Source organism: Nerophis lumbriciformis, linkage group LG29 (assembly GCF_033978685.3).
Source record: "Nerophis lumbriciformis linkage group LG29, RoL_Nlum_v2.1, whole genome shotgun sequence".
Taxonomy (NCBI): Eukaryota; Metazoa; Chordata; class Actinopteri; order Syngnathiformes; family Syngnathidae; genus Nerophis; species Nerophis lumbriciformis.
The window spans coordinates 9248933-9264908 of record NC_084576.2 but is presented as its reverse complement, the minus strand read 5'-3'; the positions used below and the strand labels follow the sequence as shown (position 1 = coordinate 9264908).

The following is a 15976-nucleotide window of genomic DNA, read 5'->3' as shown; positions in this document are numbered from 1 at the left end:
TCATATGCTATTTGATTCTCAGCATCATACCTGCTCATCTGAGTCAGAATGTTCATTGACGTCAGAGGGGGGGCTAACAACATCACGTGGTAAGTTATCATCAGATGCGTCAGTGCTGTAACCACTCCCGGTCTGAGAGCTTGTTGATCCATTCAAGTGTGGTACTCCAGTTCTGCCTCCAGTGTCTGAGTGGCGCATCACACCAAATGCATTGTACAGAATGGCTCCTGACTGACGACCCCCTACAGCACAAAGTATTAATAAATAAGTTTCACATAGAAAAAGAAAGAATACAAAAACGTCCTAGTCGGAGAGTCTGCTTACCTTTCACTGTTAGATTCTCAATGCCACATTCAAACATGATCCAGCCCCATTTCTCAAGAGATGCGGTGGAACGGCCAAGGTCACCTGAGCTAGCATGGATGTCTGTTTCATCAACTATTGAAAAATCCTCAATTTCTTCCAGGCCAAACAACACTTTGGACTTCTCAGTTGGTATAGCTGTAATGGCACAAGTGCCAATGTCTATGGGAAGAAAAGAATAATGAATCCAAGATGTACAAACCACGTTTCCATATGAGTTGGGAAATTGTGTTAGATGCAAATATAAACAAAATAAAATTATTTGCAAATCCTTTTCAACCCATATTCAATTGAATGCACTACAAAGACAAGATATGTGATGTTCAAACTCATAAACTTTTTTTTTTTTTTTGCAAATAATAATTAACTTAGAATTTCATGGCTGCGACACGTGCCAAAGTAGTTGGGAAAGGGCATGTTCACCACTGTGTTACATCACCTTTTCTTTTAACAACACTCAATATACGATTGGGAACTGAGGAAACTAATTGTTGAAGCTTTGAAAGTGGAATTCTTTCCCATTCTTGTTTTATGTAGAGCTTCAGTCGTTCAACAGTCCGGGGTCTCCGCTGTCGTATTTTACGCTTCATAATGCGCCACACATTTTCGATGGGAGACAGGTCTGGACTGCAGGGGAGCCAGGAAAGTACCCGCACTCTTTTTTTTACGAAGCCATGCTGTTGTAACACGTGCTGAATGTGGCTTGGCATTGTCTTGCTGAAATAAGCAGGGGCGTCCATGAAAAAGACGGCGCTTAGATGGCAGCATATGTTGTTCCAAAACCTGTATGTACCTTTCAGCATTAATGGTGCCTTCACAGATGTGTAAGTTACCCATGCCTTGGGCACTAATGCACCCTCATACCATCACAGATGCTGGCTTTTGAACTTTGCGTCGATAACAGTCTGGATGGTTCGCTTCCCCTTTAGTCCGGATGACACGATGTCGAATATTTCCAAAAACAATTTGAAATGTGGACTCGTCAGACCACAGAACACTTTCCACTTTGCATGAGTCCATCTTAGATGATCTCGGGCCCAGAGAAGCCGGCGGCGTTTCTGGATGTTGTTGATAAATGGCTTTCGCTTTGCATAGTAGATGTAGCGACAAACTGTATTTAGTGACAGTGGTTTTCTGAAGTGTTCCAGAGCCCATGTGGTGATATCCTTTAGAGATTGATGTCGGTTTTTGATATCAAAGGTCACGGTCATTCAATGTTGGTTTCCGGCCATGCCGCTTACGTGGATTGATTTCTCCAGATTCTCTGAACCTTTTGAAGATATTATGGACCGTAGATGTTGAAATCCCTAAATTTCTTGCAATTGCACTTTGAGAAACGTTGTTCTTAAACTGTTTGACTATTTGCTCACGCAGTTGTGGACAAAGGGGTGTACCTCGCCCCATCCTTTCTTGTGAAAGACTGAGCATTTTTTGGGAAGCTGTTTTTATACCCATTTTTTGGGAAGCTGTTTTTATACCCAATCATGGCACCCACCTGTTCCCAATTAGCCTGCACACCTGTGGGATGTTCCAAATAAGTGTTTGATGAGCATTCTTCAACGTTATCAGTATTTATTGCCACCTTTCCCAACTTCTTTGTCACGTGTTGCTGGCATCAAATTCTAAAGTTAATGATTATTTGCAAAAACAAAAATGTTTAGCAGTTTGAACATCAAATATGTTGTCTTTGTAGCATATTCAACTGAATATGGGTTGAAAATGATTTGCAAATCATTGTATTCCGTTTATATTTACATCTAACACAATTTCCCAACTCAAATGGAAACGGGGTTTGTATAACAAGTGATACAGAAGAAGAAACAAACAGATTAAACTTTTTTTTTTTAAACATTTAGTGTACAAAGCACAGAGCACAGAGAGTGTAGGCACAGATTATATACTATGAACACTTAATATTATGAACATTTCACAGTATTGGTGCCTTTTGCATGTTGTAACTCTCTCAAAACATTTTGTATGTATTTCCTGGGGCACAAATGGTACCAATTTGCTGGAATGGCCCATAAAAGACAGAACCAACCTGTGGAGTCAAGGCCTCTCAATTGGCTGTGTATACGGTGGATGTTGAGCCGAGCAGCTATTTCTTTGCCCTTCTCAATGCCAGCATTGGAACGTAATGAGCCAGATGATTGAGGCTGCATCTTAGTGGCAGAGGCGTACTTCTCTAACATAACAGAGGGTCTGCCATGATCAGTTGTGTTTGGGGTTTCTTCTACTATACCTCTGAAAATACAGAACATGATTGTTTTGTTTCCTTGCTTGACCATACACGTAGATGAATGATTTTCAACACAATGTACGTCAAGTACAGTATCATGTGACAAAAGTACATTTTGCTTATCTTGTGTGTGTAACATGCTCATCATGTTTGTATGTATTTTGCAGTGAAAATGGCAGCTGTGACAACTTATTTTCACTGACAGGATTAACGCCGCATATCTATTCGTCTTGCTTGACACTGGATAGTTCAGAACGGCGGTCAGCAACCTGCAGCTCTGGCGCCGCATGCAGCTTTTTAGTGCCCCCCTAATGTCTCCCTGGAGCATTTTTAAAAAAGGTTTGAAAATTGGAAAAGATGAGATTTTTTTTTTTCTTTTGTTTTAGTATTTTTTTGTTTGAGGACAAACATGACACAAACCTTCCCAATTGTTAGAAAGTCCACTGTTAAATGTGTTTGTGTGTATGCTTCACTGATGAGAGCATTTGGTGAACATCGTTTTGTCCTACTAATTTCGGCGGTTCTTGAACTCACCACAGTTTGTTTACATGTAAAATCTTCCACTCCTTTGTCTCAATTTGTCCAACAAACTTTTTATGCGGTGCGTGAATACACAAAGGTGTGCTTTGTTGATGTTATTGACTTGTTGGAGTGCTAATCAGGCTAATCAATGCTAACATGCTATTTAGGCAAATATGTACATAATGATGTACATATTGCATCATTATGCCTCATTTGTAGGTATATTTGACCTCATTTAATATCCCAGACTTTTATCCTCGTTGTATATAATTTTGTTTTGCATGTGTCATGACACATTATCTGTATGTAATATTGGCTGCATTTGTGTATGTGACATGTTGTTCCAGACCACAACAAACATTACCTAGCTTGCCAAAGATTGTAATAAATCTATTAAAAGAAGACAGCCTGCTGTTAGCCTGTTGTACACACACACATCTATACCTTTGGCCATTAAAAGCCAGTAATTTCCAGGAGTTATCTCACCTTCTAAGTAGTCTCTGATTTACTAATGGTTTTTAATGTTGTAAAAATGTGTAGAATAAATATCAAATTTCAACATTTCTGCGACAGTCATTTTGATAGTAGGCTATTATCGCTAATATAGACACTTGCGTCATGTGATGCCTTCTTAATAAGACTTATATACGGCTATTCATTTTTTGCGGCTCCAGACAGATTTGTTTTTTGTATTTTTGGTACAAATTTGGCTCTTTCAACGTTTTGGGTTGCCGACCTCTGGTTCAGAAGGACAATTATATTTGAGGCACTTGTGATTTAGGGCTATATAAATAAACATTGATTGACATTGATTGAATTCTTTAAGCGAATTAAATGCAAAGTAGCCATTTTCATGCATTGAAACATGTACTTCACACACAGGCACAAGGTGTACGTGGACGATCTTGTTGTCAACGTCAAGGGGAGACATTGATGGTTACTGTAGATGTGAAAATGTACGTATATTTTCTACTGGATGAGAGTAAATAAGACGCTTGATCAGTAAGTTTTAGCAGTAGAGGAATGATACATGCTCCATTGTAAAAGCTAACTGCTATCTTAGCTTAGTTTGTCATATACAATAACTGTTAGTGGTCTCGGATGCAAAATTATACTTTGATGAAATAAAAGCATGTCTTATTGCAAGTTTATGAGCTGGAGTATGTTTAGAAATATATACAGACATATTATTTTGGTTAATTTTGTCAGAAAAATTAATGTCAAAACGACAGCAATTGCATGCATTCGGGCACAACCGCACACGTCCTTGAGAACAATCATGGCGCCTGTTGTTTAGTTGGCCAAACTCTCTTTATACACGACTCTGGGTACAGTACAGCCATGTAAACAAAACATAAGTCCACAAAAAATGTTTACCAGGCACCCACAATGCATTGCGAAATCGCGTGCCCTTTCAAGCCCTATGTAGTGAGTCCCCGGAACCCATGGGTGGTAATTTAGTGGGTCCTAGGAAAATTCAGTGGGTCCCCACAAGTGTACCGAATAACTGCATTACTAGTGACATGTAATCTATTTACTTTTATGCACATTACAATGCCGTTAGCTAGATGTTTGAAGTAACGTCACTCGTTACTTTTGATGTGGTTGTATGTCAACAAAACAGCGTCAAAAGCACAGCAAGTTCAATGCAGGAAATATATGTTTTACTAATAAAAGCAAACACTACCACCACACTAAAATTAACTTGATATCAAATAGACGGAAGAAACATCACACAGTAAACAACACACTCCACACATGTAAGTACAAGCACACGTACACACTATTACTTCTCGGGAATAATGAAGACCAAATATCAATGATTAAAGGGACAAGCATGCAATCTTAACAGTACACAGTTTGTGAAAAAGGAAAATATAGCCATTGAAGCACATTCAATTTCTCTATTAACTAGCACTGACACAATCGAGCGAAAAGATTCAACAGAGTTGCCCTAACTGCCCCAAAAAATGCGAGTCTGAGCTAACAAACACAGCTGAGTTAATGCTACTCTCTCTGGGCGCTAATCTCACACGTCATTTATCAAAAGGCACCACCTTTTAAATGCACATACACACACGCTGGTCTCATGAAACGTTTCAATTGCATATGCCGGATATTTGAAGTTTTTTGTTTGTTTAAAGTAAAGCAATAATTACTTCCCGTAGTAATTAATTACATTTATTAAAGAGTAAAGCCATTATTAATTCAGTTACTCAGCTCCTCTCTGAGCTGCCACCTTACCGTGGTAGAGGAGTTTGCGTGTCCCAATGATCCTAGGAGCTATGTTGTCCGGGGGCTTTATGCCCCCTGGTAGGGTCTCCCAAGACAAACTGGTCCTTGGTGAGGGATCAGACAAAGAGCAGCTCGAAGACCTCCATGAAGAACAAAAATAAAGGACCCAGATTTCCCTCGCCCGGACGCAGGTCACCGGGGCCCCCCTCTGGAGCCAGGCCCGGAGGCGGGGCACGATGGCGAGCGCCTGGTGGCCAGGCCTGTCCCCATGGGGCCCGGCCGGGCACAGCCCGAAGAGGCAACGTGGGTCCCCCCTCCAATGGGCTCACCACCCATAGCAGGGGCCATAGAGGTCGGGTGCAGTGCGAGCTGGGCGGAAGCCGAAGGCGGGGCACTTGGCGGTCCGATCCTCGGCTACAGAAGCTAGCTCTTGGGACGTGAAACGTCATCTCGCTGGGGGGGAAGGAGCCTGAGCTAGTGCGCGAGGTCGAGAAGTTCCGGCTAGATATAGTCGGACTCACTTCGACAGACAGCAAGGGCTCTGGAACCAGTTCTCTCGATAGGGGCTGGACTCTCTTCCACTCTGGCGTTGCCGGCAATGAGAGGCGACGGGCTGGGGTGGAAATTCTTGTTGCCCCCCCCCCGGCTCAGAGCCTGCACGTTGGAGTTCAACCCGGTGGACGAGAGGGTAGCTTCTCTCCGCCTTCGGGTGGGGGGACGGGTCCTGACTGTGGTTTGCGCTTACGCGCCAAACGGCAGCTCAGAGTACCCACCCTTTTTGGATTCGCTCGAGTGAGTACTTGAGAGTGCTCCCCCGAGTGATTCCCTCGTTCTACTGGAGGACTTCAATGCTCATGTTGGCAGCGACAGTGCAACCTGGAGAGGCGTGATTGGGAAGAATGGCCGCCCGGATCTGAACCCGAGTGGTGTTTTGTTATTGGACTTTTGTGCCCGTCACAGATTGTCCATAATGAACACCATTTTCAAACATAAGGGTGTCCATATGTGCACTTGGCACCAGGACACCCTAGGCCGCAGTTCCATGATCGACTTTGTAGTTGTGTCATCGGATTTGCGGCATCATGTTTTGGACACTCGGGTGAAGAGAGGGGCGGAGCTTTCAAGCAATCACCACCTGGTGGTTAGTTGGCTGCGATGGTGGGGGAGGATGCCGGACAGACCTGGCAGGCCCAAACGCATTGTGAGGGTTTGCTGGGAACGTCTGGCAGAGTCTCCTGTCAGAGAGAGTTTCAATTCCCACCTCCGGAAGAACTTTGAACATGCCACGAGGGAGGTGCTGGACATTGAGTCCGAGTGGACCATGTTCCGAGCATCTATTGTCGAGGCAGGTGATTGGAGCTGTGGCCGCAATGTAGTTGGCGCCTGTCGTGGCGGTAATCCTAGAACCCGTTGGTGGACACCGGCGGTGAGGGATGCCGTCAAGCTGAAGAAGGAGTCCTATCGGGTTCTTTTGGCTCATAGGACTCCTGAGGCAGTGGACAGGTACCGACAGGCCAAGCGGTGTGCGGCTTCAGCGGTTGCGGAGGCAAAAACTCGGACATGGGAGGAGTTCGGGGAAGCCATGGAAAACGACTTCGAAGCGATTCTGGACCACCATCCGCCGCCTCAGGAAGGGGAAGCAGTGCACTATCAACACCGTGTATGGTGAGGATGGTGTTCTGCTGACCTCGACTGCGGATGTTGTGGATCGGTGGAGAGAATACTTCGAAGACCTCCTCAATCCCACCAACACGTCTTCCTATGAGGAAGCAGTGCCTGGGGAATATGTGGTGGGCTCTCCTATTTCTGGGGCTGAGGTTGCTGAGGTAGTTAAAAAGCTCCTCGGTGGCAAGGCCCCGGGGGTGGATGAGATCCGCCCGGAGTTCCTTAAGGCTCTGGATGCTGTGGGGCTGTCTTGGTTGACAAGACTCTGCAGCATGGCGTGGACATCAGGGGCGGTACCTCTGGATTGGCAGACCGGGGTGGTGGTTCCTCTCTTTAAGAAGGGGAACCGGAGGGTGTGTTCTAACTATCGTGGGATCACACTCCTCAGCCTTCCCGGTAAGGTCTATTCAGGTGTACTGGAGAGGAGGCTACGGCGGATAGTCGGACCTCGGATTCAGGAGGAACAGTGTGGTTTTCGTCCTGGTCGTGGAACTGTGGACCAGCTCTATACTCTTGGCAGGGTCCTTGAGGGTGCATGGGAGTTTGCCCAACCAGTCTACATGTGCTTTGTGGACTTGGAGAAGGCATTCGACCGTGCCCCTCGGGAAGTCCTGTGGGGAGTGCTAGGAGAGTATGGGGTATCGGACTGTCTGATTTTGGCGGTCCGCTCCCTGTATGATCAGTGTCAGAGCTTGGTCCGCATTGCCGGCAGTAAGTCGGACACGTTTCCAGTGAGGGTTGGACTCCGCCAAGGCTGCCCTTTGTCACCGATTCTGTTCATAACTTTTATGGACAAAATTTCTAGGCACAGTCAAGGCGTTGAGGGGATCCGGTTTGGTGGCTGCAGGATTAGGTCTCTGCTTTTTGCAGATGATGTGGTCCTGATGGCTTCATCTGGCCAGGATCTTCAGCTCTCGCTGGATCGGTTCGCAGCCGAGTGTGAAGCGACTGGGATGAGAATCAGCACCTCCAAGTCCGAGTCCATGGTTCTCGCCCGGAAAAGGGTGGAGTGCCATCTCCGGGTTGGGGAGGAGACCCTGCCCCAAGTGGAGGAGTTCAAGTACCTCGGAGTCTTGTTCACGAGTGAGGGAAGAGTGGATCATGAGATCAACAGGCGGATCGGTGCGGCGTCTTCAGTAATGCGGACGCTGTATCCATCCGTTGTGGTGAAGAAGGAGCTGAGCCGGAAGGCAAAGCTCTCAATTTACCGGTCAATCTACGTTCCCATTTTCACCAATGGTCATGAGCTTTGGGTTATGACCGAAAGGACAAGATCACGGGTACAAGCGGCCGAAATGAGTTTCCTCCGCCGGGTGGCAGGGCTCTCCCTTAGAGATAGGGTGAGAAGCTCTGTCATCCGGGGGGAACTCAAAGTAAAGCCGCTGCTCCTCCACATCGAGAGGAGCCAGATGAGGTGGTTCGGGCATCTGGTCAGGATGCCACCCGATCGCCTCCCTCGGGAGGTGTTTAGGGCACGTCCGACCGGTAGGAGGCCACGGGGAAGACCCAGGACACGTTGGGAAGACTATGTCTCCCGGCTGGCCTGGGAACGCCTCGGGATCCCCCGGGAAGAGCTGGACGAAGTGGCTGGGGAGAGGGAAGTCTGGGCTTCCCTGCTTAGGCTGCTGCCCCCGCGACCCGACCTCGGATAAGCGGAAGAAGATGGATGGATGGATAATTCAGTTACTTGTTACTTTGCCAAAAGTAACTGTAATTAATTAAATTTTTTTCATAGTAATTTTCCAAACACTAGGCTCTAGCCCCTCAGAGAGGGACAAGCGGATGGATGGATGGTCTTCACTAAAAGGGGCTGTTTGCAACCTTTACATGCATGCCTATAGGGCGCTAACTTTCTAAAGTATTTTAAGCAATATATCCCACCCACTTTCGGCTTTCAGCATGTATTGACATAACTACGCTCGTACGCAACTTGTACCTGCGTATTAGCTTTGTGTGTTGCTAGCTAATGACAGCGATCTGGATAGCTAACATTAGCTACCATTGAATGTTTTTGATTGATTGATTGAGACTTGTATTAGTAGATTGCACAGTACAGTATATATTCCGTACAATTGACCACTAAATGGTTACACCCGAATACGTTTTTCAACTTGTTTAAGTCGGGGTCCACTTAAATTGATTCATGATACAGATATATACTATCATCATACAAGATAATCATCAGAGTATATTCATTGAGTTATTTACATTATTTACAATCCGGGGTGTGGGATGTAGAGGGGGGGGGGGGGGGGGGGGGGGGTAAGGTTTGGTTGATGTCAACACTTTACTCATCAAGAATTGCATCATCAGAGAAATGGACATTGGAACAGTGTAGGACAGACTTGGAAGGATATGTACAGCAAGTAGTGGACATAGAGAGAGAGATCAGAAAGCATAAAAATAAGTATCTACATTTGATTATTTACATTTGATTATTTATAATTCGGGGAGGTGGGATGTGGATGGGGGAGGGTGTTAGTTTAGGGTTGAAGTTGCCTGGAGGTGTTCTTTTAGTGCGGTTTTGAAGGAGGATAGAGATGCCCTTTCTTTTATACCTGTTGGGAGTGCATTCCATATTGATGTGGCATAGAAGGAGAATGAGTTAAGACTTTTGTTAGATCGGAATCTGGGTTTAACGTGGTTAGTGGAGCTCCCCCTGGTGTTGTGGTTATGGCGGTCATTTACGTTAAGGAAGTAGTTTGACATGTACTTCGGTATCAAGGAGGTGTAGCGGATTTTATGGACTAGGCTCAGTGCAAGTTGTTTTACTCTGTCCTCCACCCTGAGCCAGCCCACTTTGGAGAAGTGGGTAGGAGTGAGGTGTGATCTGGGGTGGAGGTCTAGAAGTAATCTGTCTAGCTTGTTCTGGGATGTTTGGAGTCTAGATTTGAGGGTTTCGGAGGTGCCGGGGTACCAGGAGGTGCATGCGTAAAAAAGGGTTGAATGAGAGTTCCCGTTAGAATCTTCATGGGGCTTTTGTTGACCAGAGAGGAGATTCTGTAGAGAAATCTTGTTCGTTGGTTGACCTTTTTGATTACATTGGTTGCCGTTTTATCACAGGAAAGATTAGCCTCTAGAATGGAACCTAGGTAGGTGACCTCATCTTTCCTGGTGATAACAATGTCACCCACTTTTATAGTGAAGTCACTGACTTTCTTAAGGTTGATGTGGGACCCCAAATAGGATGGATTCCGTTTTACCCAAGTGTATGGATAGCTTGTTGTCAGCGAGCCAGGTGCAAAGTCTACAGAGTTAAGCACTGAGGATTTTCTCCACCTGTGACTTGTCCTTGTCGGATACCAGCAGGGCCGAGTCATCCGCAAACAGGAACAATTCACAGTCGCATGCTGTTTATGTATACTAGGAACAGTAAAGGCCCTAATATACTGCCTTGGGGGACTCCACAGCTTACTGAGAGGGGGGGCACATGGTGCCATTCACCTCTACCACCTGTTTCCTCCCCTCCAAGTAAGATTGCATCCAGCTCGATGAGGTTTTATTAAATCCGATTGCTCTGAGCTTATCCAACAGTATAGCGTGGTTAACGGTGTCAAAGGCCTACTGAAGGTCCAGCATGACCATGCCACAGTACTTGCCCGCGTCCACCTCATGTTTGATGTGGTCGGTCAGATAGAGAAGGCATGTGTCAGTGGAGTGGTTAGTTCTGAAGCCGGATTGGAATTTTTACATGGGTTTATTAGTGGCAAGGTAACTATCGACCTGTTCATAAACTATTTTTTCCATTACTTTCGAAATGGAACTGAGAATAGAAACAGGTCGGTAGTTGCCAGGTTCTAATTTGCTTCCTTTTTTAAAGAGGGGAGTTACTCTTGCTATCTTGAAATCTTTTGGTACTTGGCCTTGTGTAATTGAGAGGTTTAATACGTGTGTGATGATTGGGGCAATGGTGGAGGCGAGTCCCTGAGGAATCTGGAGGGGATATTGTCAAGGCCGGTGGCCTTGTTTGGGTGGAGCGCGCTCAATTTTTTAAGCACCTCGTCAGCTGAGACCATTTCAAATTTGAAATCGTTGTTGGATGGATGGAACTGTGCCATCAGCAGTGTCCTCACTTACGGCTTTTTAGTGTGGATTGCTAGCTGCACTAAAGCGAACCAACAGGCCCTCCAGCGAGTGGTTAAAGCGGCGGCGAAAAATTACAAGGACGATACTCCCAGAGATGAGTACCATGTACACAACTCGCTGCCTAAAGCGAGTACACAACATCCTGAAGGACAGATACCACCCAGCACATGGCCTCTTCAACCTGCTACCCTCTGGAAGGAGGTATAGATCGAATTGCGCCAGGACCACCAGAATGTCTCACAGTCTGTATACCCAGGCTGTGAGACTGCTAAATGAACAGCCTGCCCCTTTGCTGCCCCGGACCATCTTATTACCTCACTCTTCACCACCTCAATAATTGTGCTCTGGACATTGCATTGTTGCAACATTAACGTAACACCCATCAGACATCTGACTGTTCCCACCCCCACGTCCCTCTTATCGCGATCTTCCTGACAATGCTAAAATGTAAACTATTGTCAACCTGCACATCAATGCAGTTTCTATGCCGCTGGACAAAGCTCAAACAAAATCTCGTTGACATGTATGACTTAAGTGTTATTATAACAATGACAATAAAAGGAATTGATTGATTGATTGATTGGATACTCCTAGCTTTCTGTACAAGGTTTTAATGTGTTCTACACCAAAGCGACCAGAGTGGTGGGACAGCTTGTTGACTAGAGTTGTGGCTATGCTGGTGAAAAAGGTGTTAAGTCTGCTTACTACCTCCATTTTGTCTGTAATGAGGGAGTCACCCTCCTTGATGTTGATGTTGGTGAGTCTGGTTTTAAGTTTCTGGCTGCAGCCAGGAAGCTGGTTGTTGAGGATTTTCCAGAGCTTACGTGGCTTATTTGTGTTTTCCTCTATTTTGTCGTTAATGTAATTTTTTTTAAGGATTTAGTCAGGTTGGTTGACTTATTTCTTAATTTATTGCATTGCTTTTTGAGTGTTGAAAGGAGTGATTTGAGGTTATTATTGGGTTGTTTATCTACTTCGGTTTTACACTTTTGGTATTCTGAGTATTTTCTGTCTCTATCTTTTATGGCAGCTAATAGGTCTGGATTCATCCATGGTTCAGAACGGGCTTTGATCCTGACTGTTCTCACGGGAACCATATCATTTAGTATCGCTAGGAACGCTGTTTTGAAGCGATCCCAAGCATCATCGACCAGGTTGCTCGTGAGCACAAGGGACCAGTCCCACCACCTAATTTAAGGCAACATTTTCACTGGAGTGTGTTTTAAGGGATCTGGATTGAGCTGTTATGTGGCCGTTGGCTTTGGGTTTAGCTATTTTGTGGGTGCAGAAGGTTAGATAGTGGTCGCTAAGACCACAGATCATGACCCCACTATTTTTTATTTTAAGCCGGTCTGATGTGAGAATGAGATCTATGGTTGATTGGGTGGAATCACACACCCTTGTGGGTAGTGTTATTAGCTGGGAAAGACCGTGCAGATTACAAAGCTTGCTGTAGGATCTGAAGACAGGCGCATCTCTGCGTTGAATGTCTGTGTTCTCCAGTTATAATTTTCTCCACGTTGTCTACCCCAGCCAAGCACACCTCGAGAGCACCATAGAAATCACTCTGATTAGGGGGTCTGTATACAGTCCCTATCAGTACCGGCTTAGCGTTTTAAAATTTGATTTCCGCCCACACAGATTCAAGGGCATTGTGGTTGAGATCAGTGCGAGTTATGTATTTTATATCCTGGTGAATATACATACAAACACCCCCACTATGTTCCTGTCCTTTCTGATAACTGAGAAGTTTTCTATCTCTATCTCTGAGTCAGAAACTTATGATATTCTATCATAACAACAACATGACTACAAATTGTTAGTTGCTTTTTTTTGGACCGCTTTTGTGTATGTGCACACGCTCCTTGAGTGCACGAGACAGGGGTGAATGCCAAACAAATTCCTCGGACCGATGACCAATTTTTACTCAGTATAATTAGTAATGGTAAAACATTTCGACATGTTGTTCTGTTAAAACCCATAACGGCACATAAACTAGCTGGTGGTGTTTGTGTTTTTTTTGGTTGAAAAATGTAACAGAGCAAGTTGCAAAGCTGAGCCCCTTTAAGCATATTCTTATTTTCCTAAAAATGTTGTATTGAATTCCTTTGGTGGTGGTATTGTATAGTATGGTTATAATACCAGATTGATTTATCTATGTTGAACAACGTATAAAATGTATACATATGTATAAAATAGCATTTTGTAACAACATAAATAACACCTAAATAAATAAGTAAAATTCAAATGAAAACAACTAGTACCAAAAAATATCAATAGACGTGCTGATTTTAACACAAACAAAACATTCTTAACTGCAAGTGATGTTCCTCTTTTGTTGAGGGTAGAGCAAATGTTGCAGTACATGAAATTGTAATTTGAAAAATGCAGATATTTGTATGTGGCGTTGAGCCACAGCTGAAAAAAAAAATACTATTTTTGTGTGGAAGATGCACAAGGCAGAGGAGACAGCAGTTCATACAGGAGATGTTGAGATACTATTGCTAGTCTGATTAGTAGTAGTGGAAACATAAATTATAGTTGCTGACCAGCAATAGATTTTATCTTTTTCTTCAGTGGTATTTTTGCATTCTCCTTTCCATGCTTCCTATCTTGTCAGAAGCAGCATGTAAGCACAGACGCTATCTGAGCATAACAAAACAGTGGCGCCATTCAAAGATTTATTCATCACTGCAAAAGGAGTATGTTTACTTATTGCATCAGGGCGCGTCCCCTAAATGTTAAAACACTGTCAACATACTGCAAGTGAGCAAAACATCAAACAGTGGAAACGTGGGTTTATTTATTTTGTATGTATCTTTAGTTGTTGAAATACAATCGGCAGTGATTGGCTAATTGCTTTGATTGCAGCTAAACTAGCATGTCGCGAGTGCGGCAACACTGTGTACCGTATTTTTCTAATTATAAATCGCTCCGGAGTATACGTGGCACCGGCCAAAAATGCATAATAAAGAAGGAAAAAAACATATATACGTCGCACATATATATAAGTCGCATTTTTGGGGAAATTTATTTGATAAAATCCAACACCAAGAATAGACATTTGAAAGGCAATTTAAAATAAATAAAGAATAGTGAACAACAGGCTGAATAAGTGTACGTTATATGAGGCATAAATAACCAACTTAGAACGTGCCTGGTATGTTAACGTAACATATTATGGTAAGAGTCATTCAAATATGACTATGACCCCTGCTATGGCTCACCACCCATAGCAGGGGTCATAGAGGTCGGGTGCGATGTGAGCTGGGCGGCAGCCGAGGGCAGGGCACTTGGCGGTCCGATCCTCGGCTACAGAAGCTCTGGAACCAGTTCTCTCGAGAGAGGCTGGACTCTCTTCCACTCTGGCGTTGCCGGCAGTGAGAGGCGACGGGCTGGGGTGGCAATTCTTGTTGCCCCCCGGCTCAGAGCCTGCACGTTGGAGTTCAACCCGGTGGACGAGAGGGTAGCTTCCCTCCGCCTTCGGGTGGGGGAACGGGTCCTGACTGTGGTTTGCGCTTACGCGCCAAACCGCAGCTCAGAGTACCCACCCTTTTTGGATTCACTCGAGGGAGTACTTGAGAGTGCTCCCCCGGGTGATTTCCTCGTTCTACTGGGGGACTTCAATGCTCATGTTGGCAGCGACAGTGAAACCTGGAGAGGCGTGATTGGGAAGAATGGCTGCCCGGATCTGAACCCGAGCGGTGTTATGTTATTGGACTTTTGTGCCCATCACAGATTGTCCATAACGAACACCATGTTCAAACATAAGGGTGTCCATATGTGCACTTGGCACCAGGACACCCTAGGCCGCAGTTCCATGATCGACTTTGTAGTTGTGTCATCGGATTTGCGGCCTCATGTTTTGGACACTCGGGTGAAGAGAGGGGCGGAGCTTTCTACCGATCACCACCTGGTGGTGAGTTGGCTGCGATGGTGGGGGAGGATGCCGGACAGACCTGGCAGGCCCAAACGCATTGTGAGGGTTTGCTGGGAACGTCTGGCAGAGTCTCCTGTCAGAGAGAGTTTCAATTCCCACCTCCGGAAGAACTTTGAACATGTCACGAGGGAGGTGCTGGACATTGAGTCCGAATGGACCATGTTCCGCGCCTCTATTGTCGAGGCGGCTGATTGGAGCTGTGGCCGCAAGGTAGTTGGTGCTTGTCGTGGCGGTAATCCTAGAACCCGTTGGTGGACACCGGCGGTGAGGGATGCCGTCAAGCTGAAGAAGGAGTCCTATCGGGTTCTTTTGGCTCATAGGACACCTGAGGCAGCGGACAAGTACCGACAGGCCAAGCGGTGTGCGGCTTCAGCGGTCGCAGAGGCAAAAACTCGGACATGGGAGGAGTTCGGTGAGGCCATGGAAAACGACTTCCGGACGGCTTCGAAGCAATTCTGGACCACCATCCGCCGCCTCAGGAAGGGGAAGCAGTGCACTATCAACACCGTGTATGGCGAGGATGGTGTTCTGCTGACCTCGACTGCGGATGTTGTGGATCGGTGGAGGGAATACTTCGAAGACCTCCTCAATCCCACCAACACGTCTTCCTATGAGGAAGCAGTGCCTGGGGAGTCTGTGGTGGGTTCTCCTATTTCCGGGCTGAGGTTGCTGAGGTAGTTAAAAAGCTCCTCGGTGGCAGTCGAGGTCAGCAGAACACCATCCTCGCCATACACGGTGTTGATAGGTGGATGAGATCCCCCCGGAGTTCCTTAAGGCTCTGGATGCTGTGGGGCTGTCTTGGTTGACAAGACTCTGCAGCATCGCGTGGACATCGGGGGCGGTGCCACTGGATTGGCAGACCGGGGTGGTGGTTCCTCTCTTTAAGAAGGGGAACCGGAGGGTGTGTTCTAACTATCGTGGGATCA

At 45.6% G+C, this 15976-nt stretch overlaps 1 protein-coding gene across 1 annotated transcript in view; it reads right to left on the bottom strand.

Moving 5' to 3' along the window:
• Positions 1 to 15976, bottom strand: part of kiaa1109 (KIAA1109 ortholog) — a 255509-nt gene that overhangs the window by 146533 nt on the left and 93000 nt on the right. Inside the window, exons 36-38 of the mRNA XM_061925065.1 lie at positions 2405 to 2607; positions 325 to 525; positions 31 to 242 (exon numbers count right to left, since the gene is read on the bottom strand). Of these exons, the coding sequence (XP_061781049.1) occupies positions 31 to 242; positions 325 to 525; positions 2405 to 2607 (616 nt within the window). The remainder of the gene's footprint in view (positions 1 to 30; positions 243 to 324; positions 526 to 2404; positions 2608 to 15976) is intronic.